This window comes from Aulonocara stuartgranti (genome assembly GCF_965226115.1).
Source record: "Aulonocara stuartgranti genome assembly, chromosome: 18".
NCBI lineage: Eukaryota > Metazoa > Chordata > Actinopteri > Cichliformes > Cichlidae > Aulonocara > Aulonocara stuartgranti.
Window position 1 is genome coordinate 5,332,731 of NC_138954.1, and position 19,295 is coordinate 5,352,025.

Consider the following 19,295-nt stretch of genomic DNA (forward strand, 5'->3'; position numbering starts at 1 on the left):
CATACCTGAGGCAGGCTTTCAGGAAGCTCACTAGTCTTTGCCTTGGTAGCCATTTTAGCCAACCTGCTATGCCAATTTGAGATAAAACCTCTATCTCACTAACACTCTGGTATTCATCTCCTTTTTACTGTTGCGGCTTTTGAGCCGGTTTTCTGAGAGTCCATCCTACCTGACGAATCATCGTACCCATTGTTTCTGCGCATGCGCACAATACGAAATTAAGTTGCGAGCCGTCTTACCTTTGTGAAAATCAGCTAGAAAAATACTCTGACTGATAAAATTCAGTGCCAAACCATCCTGCCTTTGTGAATGTGACCTACAAGCATACTTTAACAGCTAAATTAAGTGGCAAATCGTCTTACCTTTGTTAATCTGAGCTAGAAACATACTCTGACTGGTAAAATCAAGTGCCACACCATGATACCTTTGTGACTGTGACCTACAACCATACTTTAATGTGTAAAATGTAGTGGCAAACCATCCTGGGCTTATGAATATGAGCTACAAGTATACTCTGATGGGCAAAGTTAAGTGGCAAACCGTCATACCTACTTAAATTTGTGGTGAAATTACTCTGTGAAAGCAGAAATGTGCACAAACTACTTGCAGTAGGACGTTTTGCCAAAGTAGGATGGTTTGTCAGAACACCGTAATGTCGTATAGAAAAAATATTCCCACCAAGCACACTCACCAATATTTTGTTTTCGAACTCCATTGCAGTTATTTCACACATTAAATCTTTGATAGAAAATAATAAAACAAAAGTAAACTGCAATAAATTACAGGTAGCAGTAAAACTAATAACTCTTTTATGCTACGTCCACACCAACATGGGTATTTTTCTATGCATTTGGTCCTTTCGTCCGCACGTAAACAGCGTTTCGAATCACCAAAAAGGTTGGAGAAAACTCAGTTTTTGCATTTACCTGTGGTCGACGAATACAGAGTTCATCGCACAATGTCAGAGATGTGTGCCTTTCACATCACGCTGTGCGCCATGTTATTGTTTACATGAGATTAATTTCTGCAATGGCAGATTCAAAATACTGTTAATCTTACTATCTGCAGTTTTTACACACTTGCATATACACAAGCAGCTATTGTCCCTCCATTTAGAAAGGTGGAGGTGTCATGGTGTAATTATTTTACGTGTAGTTTTTCTTTTCCCCTGTGTAATAATAGTCAACATTGCTATCAAAAAGTGGGTTCAAAAACATAAACAACTGTGGGATACTGTTTGTGCATGATTTGGACAGCCTAGCGCATCCTCCCGATGCAGGGGAAACAAATTCTGTTGGGGGTACCTACTGTAGGAGCCATATGAGTTGTTCCTTTTTTGACTAAGTGGGTTGGTTTAAATGGACTCACTGTATTGGTGCACGGGTGTGGGGCGTGTCTCATGGGCAGTGTTGGGAAGGTTACTTTTAAAATGTATTCCGTTACAGAATACAGAATACATGCCCCAAAATGTATTCTGTAACGTATTCCGTTACAGAATAAATCACATTGCTGTGTGATTTATTACTATTACTGAAGGTCCGCGACTCCGAACTGTAGTAAAGGGACCTCTGACTAATACGGCGGGGTCCCTGTCGGCTCGTAGCCGAAAAATAGCTTTACTTTGTTGTGTGGGTCAATTTTTCTTGCGAGAGACAGAGAGAGGCGTTGAAAGACTGCTCCAACGGAACTTATTGTTTTCGGAGGAAAACACGAACACGGTGTACAGTCGAGTCTTAATAGCTTACTTACAACTGGGCTCGTCAGGCACTCTTCTTGGCTGCAGTGGTTATTATTATATTTACATGTTTCCAGCTCCCGTTTTTCCTCGACGACAACTCGTACCTTTCCACTCGCCTTTTTCTCCCTCCTCGCGCTCACAGACACATAACGTGTATGGCAGTGCATTCTCCCTGCAACACGTACTATACTGCCCATGATGCTGCATTCTTTAGAGCTATGCTTGTAGCATTCTGCCTGTTAGCTTAACACAACAACAACAACGAAAAGGCGCTCTCTCACCCAGGAAACACACAGTCACAGAAAGAGAGAGCGTCGCCCTGTAACCATGGCAACCGTAACGCTGCCGCCTGGAACGAAAGAACGTAGCTGTCAAACAAAACCCAAACAGTCCTGACCCGCGACAAAATGAAACAGGAAAGTACCGCAGTGTAATCCATTTATTTCAACAAAGTAACTGTATTCTGAATACCACCTTTTTAAACGGTAACTGTAACGGAATACAGTTACTCATATTTTGTATTCTAAATACGTAACGGCGGTACATGTATTCCGTTACTCCCCAACACTGCTCATGGGTGTGGTAGATGATAAATGTGGTTGCACTCACCTGTTCACAGCACCTGATGTTGATGAGCAGAAAGGTAGGGTGAGCATGAGGCAAAACTTTCTGTTGATCGCAGCTTGAGCGCAGCTTGAATGATCTTGATGTATTTTAACTGGAACTGAATGGTTTTTGTATATTTGTGCACTAATTGATGCCATGAACCAGGTTGTAATTTGACATAGTAGTTAGTGCAGTTATTGGAGAGTTGCAGTTATTTGTTTGTGCAGTCTGTGCATTTGTTTAATAGTTAATCCCATGTGCTGATTTATATATTGGACAGTTGCATGTGGAATAAAAGGAGCAAATGGTACAGAAGTGTATTTTATGCGTTTATTGTTGCGCGTCATCTGTGTCCTCATGTTTAGCCTGCCGCGGCCATAGGTTGGAGGAGCCGCAATACCTACCTTGGCACATGTGCAGGTGAAGCCAAAGGCACGCTATGCTTCATCATATTTTCTAGTCTTTGGCTTTGAAGGAAGTTGGTTTGGAAACATATTCGGCGATGCTTCAACCTCTGCTTTGTGTTTTGTGTGGGAGCCCAGTCAAAAAAACCTGTCCGTTATTCTAGCAGTGTCCAAGCATTCTTTTCCTTTTTTTTTTTTTTTTTTTTCCTTTTAACATTCCCCCTGCAATGGCTCTGCGCCCCCCACTTTGGGAACCCCTGTAGTAGGCTAACGTTGTGCAATGTGACGAAATATATCTGATGATGAAATTAAAACATCTATCGTTTTGAATTTCAATTCAATTCAATTTTATTTATATAGCGCCAAATCACAACATAAGTCGCCTCAAGGCGCTTCATAGATACAGAGAAAAAACCCAACAATCATATGACCCCCCTATGAGCAAGCACTTTGGCAACAGTGGGAAGGAAAAACTCCCTTTTAACAGGAAGAAACCTCCGGCAGAACCAGGCTCAGGGAGGGGCGGCCATCTGCTGCGACCGGTTGGGGTGAGAGAAGGAAGACAGGATAAAAGACATGCTGTGGAAGAGAGACAGAGGTTAATAAGATAAGATAAGATAACCTTTATTAGTCCCACACGTGGGAAATTTGTTTTGTCACAGCAGGAAGTGGACAGTGCAAAAGTTATGAGGCAAAAATTAGAATACAATAAGAATAAATACAGTACACAACTGTACAGAATAGAATAAAATAAAATACTATATACAGTAGAATAAAATAAATATACAATAAGATAAAAATAGAATACAAATACAAATACTATATACAACTGAGTAAAAATACAACGATGACAGAAAGGATTATTGCACTTAGTATTATTGCATATGTATGGATGTGTGTGCTTGATCAGTTAAAGTCTTTGTTGTGGAGTCTGACAGCAGTGGGGAGGAAAGACCTGCGAAATCTCTCCGTCCCACACCGTGGGTGCCGCAGTCTCCCACTGAAGGAGCTGCTCAGTGCTGTCACAGTCTGCTGCATGGGGTGGGAGATGTTGTCCATCAGGGATGACAGCTTAGCCGCCGTTCTCCTGTCACTCACCACCTCCACTGGGTCCAGAGGGCATCCTAGAACAGAGCTGGCCCTTCGGATCACCCTGTTCAGTCTCTTCCTGTCCCCAGCAGAGATGCTGCCGCCCCAGCAGACCACACCATAAAAGATAGCAGAAGCCACCACAGAGTCATAGAAGGTCTTCAGGAGTGGGCCCTCCACTCCAAACGACCTGAGTCTCCGCAGCAGGTACAGCCTGCTCTGCCCTTTCCTGTAGAGGGCGTCTGAGTTATGAGTCCAGTCCAGTCTATTGTTCAGATGAACACCAAGGTACCTGTAGCTGTCCACAGCCTCAATGTCCATACCTTGGATGTTCAGTGGTTGCAGTGGAGAATGCTTGTGCCTGCGGAAGTCTACCACCAGCTCCTTGGTTTTACTGGCGTTGATCTGGAGGTAGTTCTGCTGGCACCAGTCCACAAAGTCTTGGGTCAGACCTCTGTACTCCTTGTCGTCCCCATCAGTGATGAGGCCGACTATTGCAGAGTCATCAGAGAACTTCTGCAGGAAGCACTGGGTGGAATTGTGGGAGAAGTCTGCAGTGTAGATGGTGAAGAGGAACGGAGCCAGAACCGTTCCCTGTGGGGCCCCCGTACTGCAGACGACCCTGTCCGACACACAGCCCTGAGTCCTCACATACTGTGGTCGGTCGGTGAGGTAGTCCAGGATCCAGGTAGTGAGGTGATGGTCCACTCCAGAGTTCACCAGCTTGTCCTTTAGAACCGAGGGAAGAATGGTGTTGAAGGCACTGGAGAAATCAAAGAACATGATTCTCACAGTGCTTCCAGCGGTCTCCAGGTGAGCGAGGGAACGATGTAGGAGGTGAATGACGGCATCATCCGCTCCAATGCCAGGCTGGTAGGCAAACTGAAGTGGGTCCAGTGACGAGCTTATTAGGCGCCGAAGCTGAGCCAGGACCAACCGCTCCAGGGTCTTCATCAGGTGGGATGTCAGAGCCACCGGCCTGTAGCTGTTGAGGTCCTTGGGGCGTGAAGTCTTTGGCACTGGTACAACACAGGAGGTTTTCCAGAGCTGTGGGACTCTTCCCAACCTCAGGCTCAGGTTGAAGAGGTGCTCCATCACCCCACACAGTTGGTCCGCGCAGGACCTGACGACCCTCGAGCTGATGCCATCTGGACCCGCTGCCTTCTTGCCATTAATCCTCCTCAGTTCCCTCCTAACCTGGGTGGTTGAGAGAGACAGGCTGGAGCCTTGTGTTGAGTGTGTATTGGATGCTGTTGTTGGGGGTGGGGGGGAGTGAGCAGGGTGAATAGAGGAGGTGTGAAGTGTCTGAGGTGGAACAGCAGCAGTGGGGGTGGGTGAGTCTGCAGCCGATGTTGCAGACTGCCTCATGGCTGAGTCAAATCTGTTGAAGAAATGATTCAGTTCATTTGCCCACCTCACATCCCTCCCAGGCAGAGAGTTCTGCTGTTTGTGGCCTGAGATGGTTCTGAGGCCTCTCCAGACTTCACCAACGTTGTTTTGTTGAAGCTGGTTCTCAATCTTCTGCCTGTAGCTCTCCTTCCCATTCCTTATCAGTCCCCTCAGCTCTCTCTGCACCCTTTTCAACTCCTCTTTGTCTCTGGATTTGAAGGCCCTCCTCTTCTGCTTGAGGACGGTTTTAATTTCTGGGGTAATCCAAGGTTTGTTGTTGGAGAAACACCGTACAGTCCTGGTAGGTACAGTGTTATCCACACAGAAGTTTATATAGTCAGTAATGCATGTAGTAAGGCTGTCGATGTCCTCACCGTGGTCATCACAAATCACCTCCCACACAGTCGACTCAAAACAATCCTTAAGAGCCTCCTCGCTCTCCTCTGACCATCTCTGTACTGTGCGGGTGGCTGGTGGCTCCCTGCGCACTAAGGGCTCATACACAGGGACAAGGTGCACCAGGTTGTGATCAGATCTGCCCAGGGGAGGGAGAGGTGATGAACTGTATGCCTCTTCTGCATTGGCATACAGTAAGTCCAGTGTTTTATTGTCTCTGGTTGGGCAGGTCACATACTGGGTGAAGGTGGGCAGTGTGGAGTCCAGTGAGGCATGATTGAAGTCCCCTGATATTATGAGAAGGGCTCTCGGAGATTGTGTTTGCAGTCTGCTGACCACAGAGTGGAGAGAGTCACAGGCTGCATCCGCGTTGGCCGAGGGGGGGACATACGCTGTTATCGCGATAACATGCGAGAATAACAGATATGATTCAATGCAGAGAGGTCTGTTAATACATAGTGAGTGAGAAAGGTGACTGGAAAGGAAAAACTCAATGCATCATGGGAATCCCCCGGCAGCCTATGTCTATTGCAGCATAACTAAGGGAGGATTCAGGGTCACCTGGTCCAGCCCTAACTATATGCTTTAGCATAAAGGAAAGTTTTAAGCCTAATCTTAAAAGTAGAGATAGTGTCTGTCTCCCGAATCCAAACTGGAAGCTGGTTCCACAGAAGAGGGGCCTGAAAACTGAAGGCTCTCCCTCCCATTCTACTTTTAAATACTCTAGGAACAACAAGTAGGCCTGCAGAGCAAGAGCGAAGTGCTCTAATAGGGCGATATGGTACTACAAGGTCATTGAGATAAGATGGGGCCTGATTATTTAAGACCTTGTATGTGAGGAGCAGGATTTTGAATTCAATTCTGGATTTAACAGGAAGCCAATGAAGGGAAGCCAAAACAGGAGAAATATGCTCTCTCTTTCTAGTCGCTGTCAGTACTCTTGCTGCAGCATTTTGGATTAGCTGAAGGCTTTTCAGTGAGTTTTTTGGACATCCTGATAATAATGAATTACAGTCGTCCAGCCTGGAAGTAATAAATGCATGAACTAGTTTTTCAGCGTCACTCTGAGACAGGATATTTCTAATTTTAGAGATGTTGCGCAAATGGAAGAACGCAGTCTTACATATTTGTTTAATATGTGCATTGAAGGACATGTCCTGGTCAAAAATGACTCCAAGGTTCCTCAGAGCGTTACTGGAGGCCAAGGTAATGCCATCCAGAGTAAGAATCTGCTTAGATACCATATTTCTAGGCTTTTCAGGGCTGAGTACAATAACCTCAGTTTTATCTGAATTAAGAAGCAGAAAGTTAGCGGCCATCCAGGTCTTTATGTCTTTAAGACATTCCTGCAGTTTAACTAATTGGTGTGTGTTATCTGGCTTCATGGACAGATAGAGCTGGGTGTCATCTGCATAGCAGTGAAAATGTATGCTATGTCTTCTAATGATACTGCCTAAGGGAAGCATGTATAATGTAAACAGAATTGGTCCTAGCACTGAACCCTGTGGAACTCCATAATTAACCTCAGTGTGTGAAGAGGACTCTCCATTTACATGCACAAACTGGAGTCTATTAGATAGATATGATACAAACCACTGCAGTGCAGTACCTGTAACACCTACAGCATGTTCTAATCGCTCTAATAGGATATTATGGTCGACAGTATCGAATGCTGCACTAAGGTCTAGCAGGACAAGCACAGAGAGGAGTCCACTGTCAGAGGCCATAAGAAGATCATTTGTAACCTTCACTAAAGCTGTTTCTGTGCTGTGATGAGCTCTGAAACCTGACTGAAACTCTTCAAATAAACCATTCCTCTGCAGATGATCTGTTAGCTGTTTGACAACTACTCTTTCGAGGATTTTTGATATGAAAGGAAGGTTGGAGATTGGCCTATAATTAGCTAAGACTGCTGGGTCTAGAGATGGCTTTTTGAGTAAAGGTTTAACTACAGCCAGCTTGAAGGCCTGTGGTACATAGCCGATCATTAGAGATAGGTTGATCATATTTAAGATCGAAGAATTAATTAATGGCAGGACTTCTTTGAGCAGTTTTGTAGGAATGGGGTCTAAAAGACACGTTGATGGTTTGGAGGAAGTAATTATTGAAGTTAACTCAGAAAGATCAATTGGAGAAAAAGAGTCTAACTTAACATCAATGGTACTAAGAGTAGCTGTAGATAATATTACATCTGTGGGATGATTACTGGTAATTTTTTCTCTAATGATAAAAATTTTATTTGTGAAGAAGTTCATGAAGTCATTACTAGTTAACGTTAAAGGGATGGTTGGCTCAAAAGAGCTCTGACTTTTTGTCAGCCTGGCTACAGTGCTGAAGAGAAACCTGGGGTTCTTATTTTCTTCAATCAGTAATGAATAGTAAGATGTTCTGGCTTTGCGGAGGGCTTTCTTATAAAGCAGCAAACTATTTCTCCAGGCTAAATGATGATCCTCTAGATTTGTGACACGCCATTTCCTCTCCAGATTACGAGTCATCTGCTTTAGGCTACGTGTTTGAGAATTATACCACGGAGTCAGGTACTTCTGATTTGAGGCCTTAGTTTTCACAGGAGCTACAGTATCCAGAGTCGTACGTAGTGAGGAGGTGAAATTATTAACAAGATAATCGACTTCTGTTGGGGTAGCGTTCAGATAGCTGCTCTGCTCTATGTTGGTACAGGGCATTGAAGATGATAACAGTGGGTGGATTATATTCTTAAACTTAGTTACAGCGCTTTCAGAAAGACATCTACTGTGATAAAGTCTACTCTCCACCGCTGTGTAATCAATTATTGTAAATGTTATCAGGAAATGATCAGACAGGAGAGGGTTTTCAGGAAACACTGTTAAATGTTCAGTTTCTATGCCATATGTTAAAACAAGATCTAGAGTGTGATTAAAGTGGTGGGTGGGTTCTTTTACATTTTGAGAGAAACCAATTGAGTCTAATAACAGATTAAACGCCATGTTGAGGCTGTCATTTTTAGCATCTACATGGATGTTAAAATCACCCACAATAATTATTTTATCTGAGCTGAGAACTAAATCAGATAAAAAGTCTGAGAAATCAGACAGAAACTCTGTGTAAGGCCCAGGTGGACGATAGATGATAACAAGTAAGACTGGTTTCTGAGTTTTACAGCTGGGGTGGACAATGTTAAGCATCAGGCTTGACACACTATTGTTTGTTTTTGTGGTGTCGCAAAACACATTTACAGCAATATTTTTTCATTGGTTTCTTCACTGGCTATCAATCAAGATGAGGCAGAACCTGGTAGCTCCAAACAGAAGGACCAGCCAAAACAAATTGAGGATGTTATTCCTAAACCAGGGGCTCCCCCTGTAGGATGGACATTGTTTGGTTATGATAAATCTTACACGGATTAGAAAACTCAAACGCAAATTATGCCGCAAAGCGGTCTCCACCACCGACTCGAACGCGACATTTCTGTTCGACCACCAATCATTTGAAAGGTTGTGGAGAGAGTTTATAGATGAGAAGCAAAAAAGAGCTGTCAGGTGCTCAAAATAAACCTTAGACTCAAGTGTAAGAACAAGCGGCCGTTACAACTTATATCTAAAAATATATGGTTTAATGCGTTGGTCAAAACACAAAGACTTCCAGTCTGCCGTCTTAAAGTACTTTAAGCTTTCATGATCATATTCAGATCATGCTACTGTTCGTTCGTTTGTTTGTTTATTCACATTGTGTGATGATCACTGGCACTCGCATCTAAAAATTAGACTCTGTACGGTTATCAACATCACCCAATGAACACATGACTATGAGTGAATGTTTCTGTGGCAGCATCTGCAAGAATGCAAGAGCCCTTGAAACCATAAGCTAAATTCTCAATAGGTGACCCCTTTTAATCCTTCTTGATCTTTATTATTATCACATTCGTCACTATTTTCTTGTGTCCCTTTGTTGAACACGAAGGTCTGGATGATCAGCAGGTCAGTGACCAGGAAAGGAGCTCCAGTCTGGACCAGCAGAACACAGAGCCTTCAAAGATTAAAGAGGAACAGGAGGAAATCTCCATCAGTGGGGAAGGAGAGCAGCTTGAACTGAAGCAGGAAGCTGAAAGCATTTATGTCTGGACCGGAGAACGGCTGGATTTGTTGTGCAATCCTGGAGTAAAGCGGACCAGAATAGGTATGTAAAAGTGTCATATACAGATTTCATAATATAGAAATGAATAGGACTCATCAAAATGTCACAAAGACACATGGTGTGCATTACCGCCTGGGATACTGCCTCACTGAAGACATGTTTTCTGTTAGCACAGTAAAATAAAACCTGGATTTCAAATCTTCTCTTTAATAAAAAACAAAAAATTCCACCAGATTTAAGTCATGTTAGTCCAGAACTGTACACAGTATGTAGAAAAATGTTGAGACGATGAAAACTGGATTATTGGCCACAAGGACCAAGTTGGAGTGGCAAGCTGTATGCCTCATAAATGATGACTTTCTGCATGTAGACAGAAATCTCCGCTGTTCACTGCATGAGAGAGAATATTTAAATATTGCTCGCATATAGAATAGAATTCAAGTTTGTCATTGCACATGTCACAGGTACAAGGCAACAAAATGCAGTTTGCATCCATCCAGAAGTGCTTTAGCCATGATATAGATATATTACAAATAGATATTAGCAATAATATAGATATGTGAGTATATTACAGAAATGGGTCTATTATGGTATGTTATAATGTACACGGTATGAAGTATGTTATGAATATGCTATATCTATAAGTATGTACAGGCTGTAGTGAGTACAAGCTATGAACAGGATATAAATATAAAAAACTATACAGAAATATGAGATATACAGAAATGTGAACTATGCAGGTTATAAACAGTTGTAGATTTAAAAAATTATCTTATTGTACAGAATGACTATTTACACAGAATTATACAGTAGTGCAGTTAAGATAAGTGAGGGTGTGGATAATTTCTACAGAGGCTATATAAAGTGCTAGTGGTTGTGAGTGGTGGTTCAGTCCATGTTATTAGTGTGTGTGTGTGGGTGGTTGTGTAGGTGGTTGTGTGTGTGTGTGTGTGTGTCCAGTCCATGTGTTAACGTGGGTCAGATGTCAGGAGGCAGAGTTCAGGAGTCTGACAGCTGTGGGGAAGAAGCTGTTCCGGTACCTGGTGGTCTTAGTCCGGAGGCTCCTGTAGTGCCTCCCAGAGGGCAGGAGGGTGAAGAGTCCATGTGATGGGTGACTGGGGTCTTTGATGGATTTTCCCAGCCCTTTTCAGACACCGCGTCCTGTAGATGTCCTTTATGGCAGGAAGTGGTGCTCCGGCGATGCGTTGGGCAGTTTTCACGACCCTCTGCAACGCCTTCTGGTCCGAGACAGAGCAGTTCCCGTACCAGACTGTTATACAGTTGGTCAGGATGCTCTCGATGGTGCAGCGATAGAAGTTCACCACGATGTCTGAGGACAGGTGGTTCTTCCTCAGAGTCCTCAAGAAGAAGAGGCGCTGGTGAGCCTTCTTGACCAGCTTGGAGCAGTTGGTCGTCCAGATGAGATCCTCGGAGATGTGGACTCCCAGGAACTTGAAGCTGCTCACACGCTCCACAGCCGTCCCCTTAATGTGGATGGGTGGATGTGGGTCAGCATTCCTCCTGTAGTCCACGATGAGCCCCTTGGTCTTCTCAGTGTTAAGCAGCCGGTTGTTTGTGTCGCACCACTCAGCCAGACGATCTACCTCCTCCCTGTAGGCGGCCTCACCGTTGTCACTGATTAGGCCAATCACCGTGGTGTCATCTGCAAACTTAATGATGGTGTTAGAACCACCAGCAGGTCTGCAGTCGTGGGTGAAGAGGGAGTAGAGGAAAGGGCTCATCGCGCAGCCTTGTGGTTCACCGGTGTTCATTGTGATTGTAGTTGAGCAGTGGTTATCCACCTGGACATGTTGGCGGCGGTTGGTCAGGAAGTCCAGTAACCATTTGCACATGAGGGAACTGATGCCCAGGTCTGAGAGACCTGCTCACAGTGTAACTTTTTTTCTTGTGTGTTGTGTCCATCAAGACCTCCCACAGCAACGTGATTGTAAGGAAAATGAGGAACTGGATGACCCGCAGGTATGTAGCCAGGAGAGGAACTCCAGTTTGGACCGGCAGGACACAGATCCTCCACAGATTAAAGAGGAACAGGAGGAAATCTCCATCAATCATGAAGAAGAGCAGCTTGCACTGAAGCAGGAAACCAAAAGCGGCATCATCTGGACCGTGCAGCAGCTGGGCATCATGTGGAACCCTGAAGTAAAGTTGCACAGAATAGGTATGCAAAACCTTAATAGATCTAATTCACGTTGGGTCCTAATGAGACCTCAGAGATATGTTATAGAGGCACATGACAAATCTAAGGACAAACTGCAACAAGGAAACTGACGTAATATTCTAAGAGCCAAAATGTCTAGCCCTCACAGTGTCGCCCTTGTCAGGACTGTCCTAAGTTGGAAATAATACAGTTGAGTACAAGAGAGAGGAAGACACACCCTACAATGAGTTGAAACATTGTTCCTGCATATACATTTTTGTCATTCATATTGTCACTTTGTTTGTCCCTCACGAATTGCAGTCATCACTCCTTCTGCCACATTTTTCAAGTGACCTATATTTGATATCAACATGTAAAAAAAACAAACAAAAAAAACCTTAAATTATGCTTTTGGTGTGCCACCTCTGTTTTCAGTAGCCCGCATATGTCCACCCATATGAACAAAATTCGAGAGACACCCCTATAAATTATGACCGAGTACATCCACTGGACCTTTTGTGGATAACATAATTATCCCCATTAGGACTGAACAATCAGTTTAAAATATTGATTTGAAACTGAGCTTTTAACAAACCACACAACAATATGGTAGTTGTGCCCTTGTGCCATGTGTTTCTGGTTCTTTCTTTTTCTGTCCCTTTGGATTCCAGCACAAGGCCTGTGCAGTGATGTTATTGGTGGATTTCCTGATTGTGTGGCCAATCCATCATCACTTTCTTTCAGAACTGGTATTGCTATTGGTTCCTGGTTTGTTCTTGACTACATTTTTTTTTCTTTTTTTTTCTTTTTTTTTTTTTTTTTTAATCTTCCCTGGCCACTGGATACAGTGTATTTGCTGCAAGCAGATGTTGGTCAATGTCTATAACATCTGCTTGCTCCATGTTTATGAACTATAGAGATGTATAGGTTTGACCCTGATTTTAAAAATGCTCCGCTTGGTGGAATTTCTGACCTCTTGAGTTTCAAACATCTTTTTAACTTCTGTTTCTTTTTTCTTTCTTTTTTATAATATAATATACACCAACAAGTGGCCACCTGTAAATAAAACATACAAACAGATTTTAAGAGAATGCTAAGTGCCTTAACAGTACTGACCTTATAAAAGCATACAAGAGAAGAAAATGTACAAACAGGGTTCCATTGCACTAAGAATCATGAAACTCTCATTCCTTGTGTGAGGTGATATGGCATTATTAAAGAAAAGTCTCTCATATCCTATTAAAAAAAACAAAAACAAAACAACAACTCCCACTATGATTTGTGCATAAATGATTCTTCAGTTTGTCTAACATGGCCTCCTTCACTCGGTTAATTTCTATTTTATTCATATAGGGAAATACAGTGGGATGCAAAAGTTTGGGCAACCTTGTTAATAGTCATTATATTCCTGTATAAATCGTTGGTTGTTACAATAAAAAAATGTCAGTTAAATATATCATATGGGAGACACACACAGTGATATTGAAGTGAAATGAAATTTATTGGATTTACAGAAAGTGTGCAATAATTGTTAAACAAAATCAGGCAGGTGCATAAATTTGGGCACCACAAAAAAGGACATGAAATCAACATTTTGTGGATCTGCCTTTTGCAGAAATTACAGCCTCTAAATGCTTCCTGTAGGTTCCAATGAGAGTCTGGATTGTGGTTGAAGGTGATTTGGACCATTCCCCTTTACAAAACATCTCTAGTTCATTCAGGTTTGGCTTCCGAGCATGGACAGCTCTCTTTAACTCACACTCCAGATTTTCAGTAATTTTCAGGTCTGTGGACTGAGATGGCCATTCCACAACGTTGTACTTGTTCCTCTGCATGAAAGCCTTAGTGGATTTTGAGTAGTGTTTCGGGTCGTTGTCGTGTTGAAAGATCCAGCCCCGGCGCAGCTTCAGCTTTGTCACTGATTCCTGGACATTGGTCTCAAAGACGTCTTTGAGACCTTTTTTCAAAAAGGTCTCAAAGACTTTAGAGTCAGACCTGTTACAGATTGTCAACTTTTCCTTAATGTCAGGTGTGTTTCCAGAACCACTAAAAACTGCTGTAATCAAACCTATACTGAAAAGGGACAATCTTGACAAGACACAAATGAAAAACTACAGGCCGATCTCAAATCTCCCATTTTTAAGTAAGATCATTGAAAAAGCAGTTTCTCAACAGCTCAATTACTTAAAACAGAATAACTGCTATGATGCCTTCCAGTCAGGTTTTAGACAGAACCACAGCACTGAAACCGCTCTGACAAAAGTGTTTAATGACATATGTCTGAACACAGACAGTGGAAAAATGTCAGTCTTAGTTTTACTGGATCTCAGTGCAGCATTTGATACAGTTGACCACAACATATTACTCAAACGACTGGAGAACTGGGCAGGTCTTTCAGGAACTGTACTAAACTGGTTCAAAACATACTTAGAAAACAGGAAATACTTTGTATCAATAGGTAACGTCACATCTGAGCAGACTAGTATCACATGTGGAGTTCCCCAAGGTTCCATCTTGGGACCCCCTCTGTTTAACATTTACATGCTCCCACTGGCACAGATTATAAAGAACAACAAAATAAACTACCACAGCTATGCAGATGACACACAAATATATATCTGGCCTATAAAGCTCTGAATGGTTTAGGACCAAAATACATCAGTGACCTCCTAACCCAGTATGAACCTTCCAGATCCCTCAGGTCATCTGGATCTGGTCTCTTATCAGTTCCCAGAGTCAGAACCAGACATGGAGAAGCTGCATTCAGCTTTTATGCTCCTTATATCTGGAACAAACTCCCAGAAAGCCTCAGATCAGCTGAAACACTCAGTTTATTTAAATGCAAGTTGAAGACTCACCTATTCTCAGCTGCATTTGAATAAAGCACCACTTTTAAGCTTAAATTTCAAAACTTACATTAACTACTGATCTTATCTATTTCTAATTTTATCTGTTTTGATTTTATATACTGTTTTGTTTGTTAAGTGGGTTAGAGCTCTGGGTAGCTCCCCAACTGGGTCTAGAGAGTATTTTAAATTCAGGGAATTTAAAATAGAAAGTAGCTCGTCCACAGAAGGACTGGTAGCTCCCCTTACGATAAGGGTTCAGATCGCGCGAACAGGTGTGAAATGTGTGTTTAGTTTTGTTTGTTTGCTTGTTTTAATCAATTTTAAATCATACTTTTTATTTGTTTTTGTTTCTAATGTCTCTGTAAAGCACTTTGAATCACCTTGTTGTTGAATTGTGCTATACAAATAAATTTGCCTTGCCTTGCCTACAGGATCTGCTGATACTGAGTGGAATCCATGTGTCCCTCAACTTTGACAAGATTCCCAGTCCGTGCATAACACCTCTTGTTATGCCCAAATAGCTCATTTTTAGTTTCATCAGCCCACAGCACCTTATTCCAGAATGAAGCTGGCTTGTCCAAATGTGCTTTAGCATACCTCAAGCGGCTCTGTTTGCGCTGTGGGTGGAGAAAAGGCTTCCTCTGCATCACTCTTGCATACAGCATCTCCTTGTGTAAAGTGCCTGAAATGGTTGAACGATGCACAGTGACTCCATCTGCTGCAAGATGATGTTGTAGGTCTTTGGTGCTGGTCTGTGTGTTGACTCGGAATGTTCTCACCAATCGTCGCTTCTGTCTATCCGAGATTTTTCTTGGTCTGCCACTTTGAGCCTTAACTTGAACTGGGCCTGTGGTCTTCCATTTTCTCAATATGTTCCTAACTGTGGAAACGGGCAGCTTAAATCTCTGAGACAACTTTCTGTATCCTTCTCCTAAACCATGATGGTGAACAGTCTTTGTCTTCAGGTCATTTGAGAGTAGACCCCCATGTTGCTACTCTTCAGAGAAAATTAAAAAAGGGGAGGGAAACTTACAATTGACCCCCTTAAATACTATTTCTCATTATTGGATTCACCTGTAAATGTAGGTCAGGGGTCACTGAGCTTACTAAGCCAATTTGAGTTCCAATAATTAGTTCTAAAGGTTTTGGAATCAATAAAATGACAACAGTGCCAAAATTTATGCACCTGCCTGATTTTGTTTAAACAATTATTGCACGAGGCAGGGCTGCCCACTCTCCCCTTCACTGTTTGCAATTTCTATTGAACCACTAGCAGCAGCAATTAGACAGAATTCAGTAATTAAGGGCATAAAATGCAAGAACATGGAACTTAAAATCAGCCTTTATACAGATGTGTTACTTTCTCTCCAAAACTCACAAACCAATATCTCTGGCGTGATTGAATTGATAAAGTCTTGCAAGAATATCAGATTACTCAATTAACTGGCCAAAATCTACAGTCCTTCCGATTAATTGCTCCTTCCATTATTATTCTTCTACACCACTGCAATCGGGGAAATATAAAATATTCAGGTATTAACGTTTTTCCCAAGCTTACAGATCTAACTAAATTAAACCATATCCCACTTTTAAACAAAGTAGAAGGTGATATGGCTAGGTGGAAATGTCTACCCATATCACTCATGGGAAGGGTTGCCGCTATTAAAAATGATGGTCTTACCAAAAATAAATTATTTATTCTCAATGATCCCAACTAAACCACCACAAGATTGGGTCAGGTCTCTAGATTCATGTATGTCCAAATTCCTTTGGAAAAATAAACTCCCAATTGTTAGCTTAAAAACACTACAAAAGACCAAGGATAAAGGAGGATTAGAACTACCCAACTTTCAGCACTACTTCTTCAGTTTATCTCAGGATGGCTAAAACATACCTTCTTAGACGAACCTTGTCTAGATGTAGAACAAGCACTTTGCAATAATCTAGAGATTTCAGACCTAACATTTATCAGCTCAAATATCCAACGACATGAATGCGTCTGCATCAGCTCTTCTCTGACAGCATGGTGGGAGTTTCTAAAATTGACGGCGTCTTCATTAATCCCATGCAAACGTACACCTATCTGGAACAACCCTGACATATTACAAAACAATAATATGATAAACTTCTCAGATTGGAGTGGTAAAGGAATCAAATACTTAGAACATATATTAGAAGGAACAGAATTTATTCCATTTGACAGACTAGTTACACAATATGGGATCAACAAGAAAAGCTTTTTAGAATATCAACAAATTAAATCCATAGTAAAAAAGAAATTCAAACCGGGTCAAGTTGAACTAAAAACACCACCAAGTGTGGTTCAATTTCTTACTCTTAAAACCCTCAAATTACTTTCCAAAATATACAGAATGCTTTCTAAAACAGATGAATCAATATCACTTCCTATTGCAAAATGGGAAGCGGATTTATCAGTTAACTTAGACCAAAACTTCTGGTCTCATATATACTTAACAACCTTTCATTTAATTAGAAATCCCAGTCTTCAATTAATTCAATACAAAATATTACATAGAGTGCACTATACAGGTCATCGGATGTCATAGTTTGGTCCCACATTCGCTGTTGTGATTGGTGTGGGGGTAGCGACAGGCTTGGGGCGTCGGGGGATTCCCCAGGAGCATCTTCCTTGGAGGGCTCAACCCGGGGTTGCGGTCATGGCCTGTTTAGGGCTCTGTTGGCTCTTAGGCGACGGTTTCCTCGTGGCTGCGTGCAGCGGGGCTAGGGGAGGGTCTGTGCTGACGGACGTGGGTTACTGACCTGGTAGCCTGGCTGCCCTTGGGTGGGTCCAGGATGGGCATGAGGTTCTCGGGGTGCTCAGTCTGTGGGCTGGGGCCCTGGCTGGGCCTTGGGGGCTTGGGTCCTGGTTGGTGTGTTGCTGGGGTTGTGGGCGGGTGGGTGTATGGGAGCCCAGCCCTGGCGCAGGGTGCTGCCAGTGCATCGAGCCACCTGGGGGGCTCTTCAACTGGTGGGGGAGATTGTCACATCTTGCAGGAGGTCTCCTCTCTTCAGGAACTCACTCTGCAGGAGGGGGAGATATAGGAGAGATGGAGGAAGATCTCAGCCTGAGTGTCTATTGTCTTGTGTAGTCTGGAAGATGAGTGGATGACGGGGTGGGTGCAGTTTTCTGTGGTGGGGTCGGGTGGGCTGTCCCGGGCTCTGTGGGGCTGGGCGGCACTGCTGAACTGGGCCCCGGTCCGGATGGGCCTGGGCCCCCTTTCCCTGGCGGTTGCGGGGAGGCATCTCCCCCTCTGTCCCCTTCTGGCCTCCTGTGTCTCAATTTTATCCCACAACTTAGACATTCACATTACTCACACTCTCATTACACATACATATAGGATCTTGGGTGTACATCAGGGTGTACAACCTCACCCCTGGCGTCGTTGCCTACCTCTCAATTTTAAATACACATAGACATTGAAGGCTATCGGGGGGGGGCTATGCGCTTTCCTGCTGCTCTCTGGCAGGTAGCTCCATGCCCTCCTGGGTTTTAAATGCACCTTAGAACACACATGCATCAACACTACATATGAGCGGGCGGAGCGAGGCTTGGAGTCTTCACACACCCCCGTTCTCTGCGGCCTTTTGGAACGTGGGGGCCAGGAGGAGGAGTTGGCCATCCGATTGGGTTCTGGAATGTGGGGCCTCCGTGCTGCTGCCGAGTCAGGGCAGTCTGCTTCTCTCCACCCCAGGGAAAACTGTAACACTACCTAGGTTTGGGTGCAGTTTCCCCCTCCAGGGGCAAGGGTACCAAGACCTGGGGCTTAGAGTACCCTTGGGGAGTGTGATTGTGTGTATAGTGTCTCTCTATGTCTGTTTCCATGTTGGGTGAGTGTGGAGTAAGTGCATATGAGAGCATGAGGGTGGAAATGGATGTTTGTATCTGTGTGTGCCTGTTTGTCTGTGTCTATATGTCAGGTTGGGTATCAGACGCCACCTCTCTAGGGACATCTCAGGCCCTCCAAGGTATGGAGGCCTATCTCCCCCCACCACTTCCCCTGCCAGTGGCAGACGCCCTCAGACATCTGTGCATTGGTGGTTCTTTGTGTCCGGGGATGGGCGTCCAGGTACACACCGGCTCACTCCTAGTGGCTGTTTGTCGGGGCCTGAGGCTCGCTTGGGCCACTTCGTGGGTGGGGTGCCCCCGGCCTCTCGGCCTGGGGCTCGGTCCACTCTGTCACAGATGGCTGCCGGCGGAGCTCACGGCACGTCACTGCAACTCCCCGTGGCATCTGCTCTGCGGCTGCTGAGTGACCCCTCATGGGGGGGCTCTCCTCAGCTCTTTCTGCAATAGTGCCGCGGCTGCCCCTCTGTTGGTCTTCCTTGGTCTCTTGTGTTCTGAGGGCCTCTGGATGCCTCAAGTTTTGATCTCCTCCATACCTGCTTTATGCCCTGGAGGACAGGGCTGTGGCTGAGCAGCTGTTGCTCTCAGTCCGACAAATCACGGTTGAAACTGAGAGGAGACAGAGTGTCACCCTTTTTAACTGAGTAGTCCAAATACAGTCAAATCCACAGTAATCTGTCATACAAAG

The 19,295-nt window shown here is 43.8% G+C and overlaps 1 protein-coding gene across 6 annotated transcripts in view; it reads left to right on the forward strand.

Annotated features, from left to right (window-relative positions):
• Positions 1 to 19,295, forward strand: part of LOC309694500 (uncharacterized protein) — a 42,700-nt gene that overhangs the window by 17,144 nt on the left and 6,261 nt on the right. For 4 of the 6 annotated variants that reach the window (XM_082514635.1, XM_082514636.1, XM_082514640.1 and 1 more), the window contains 2 exons: positions 9,562 to 9,777; positions 11,663 to 11,914. The exons of 1 other annotated variant lie outside the window; for it this stretch is intronic. In XM_082514635.1, the coding sequence (XP_082370761.1) occupies positions 9,562 to 9,777; positions 11,663 to 11,914 (468 nt within the window). The remainder of the gene's footprint in view (positions 1 to 9,561; positions 9,778 to 11,662; positions 11,915 to 19,295) is intronic. One more of the 6 variants, XM_082514638.1, reaches the window with a different exon arrangement.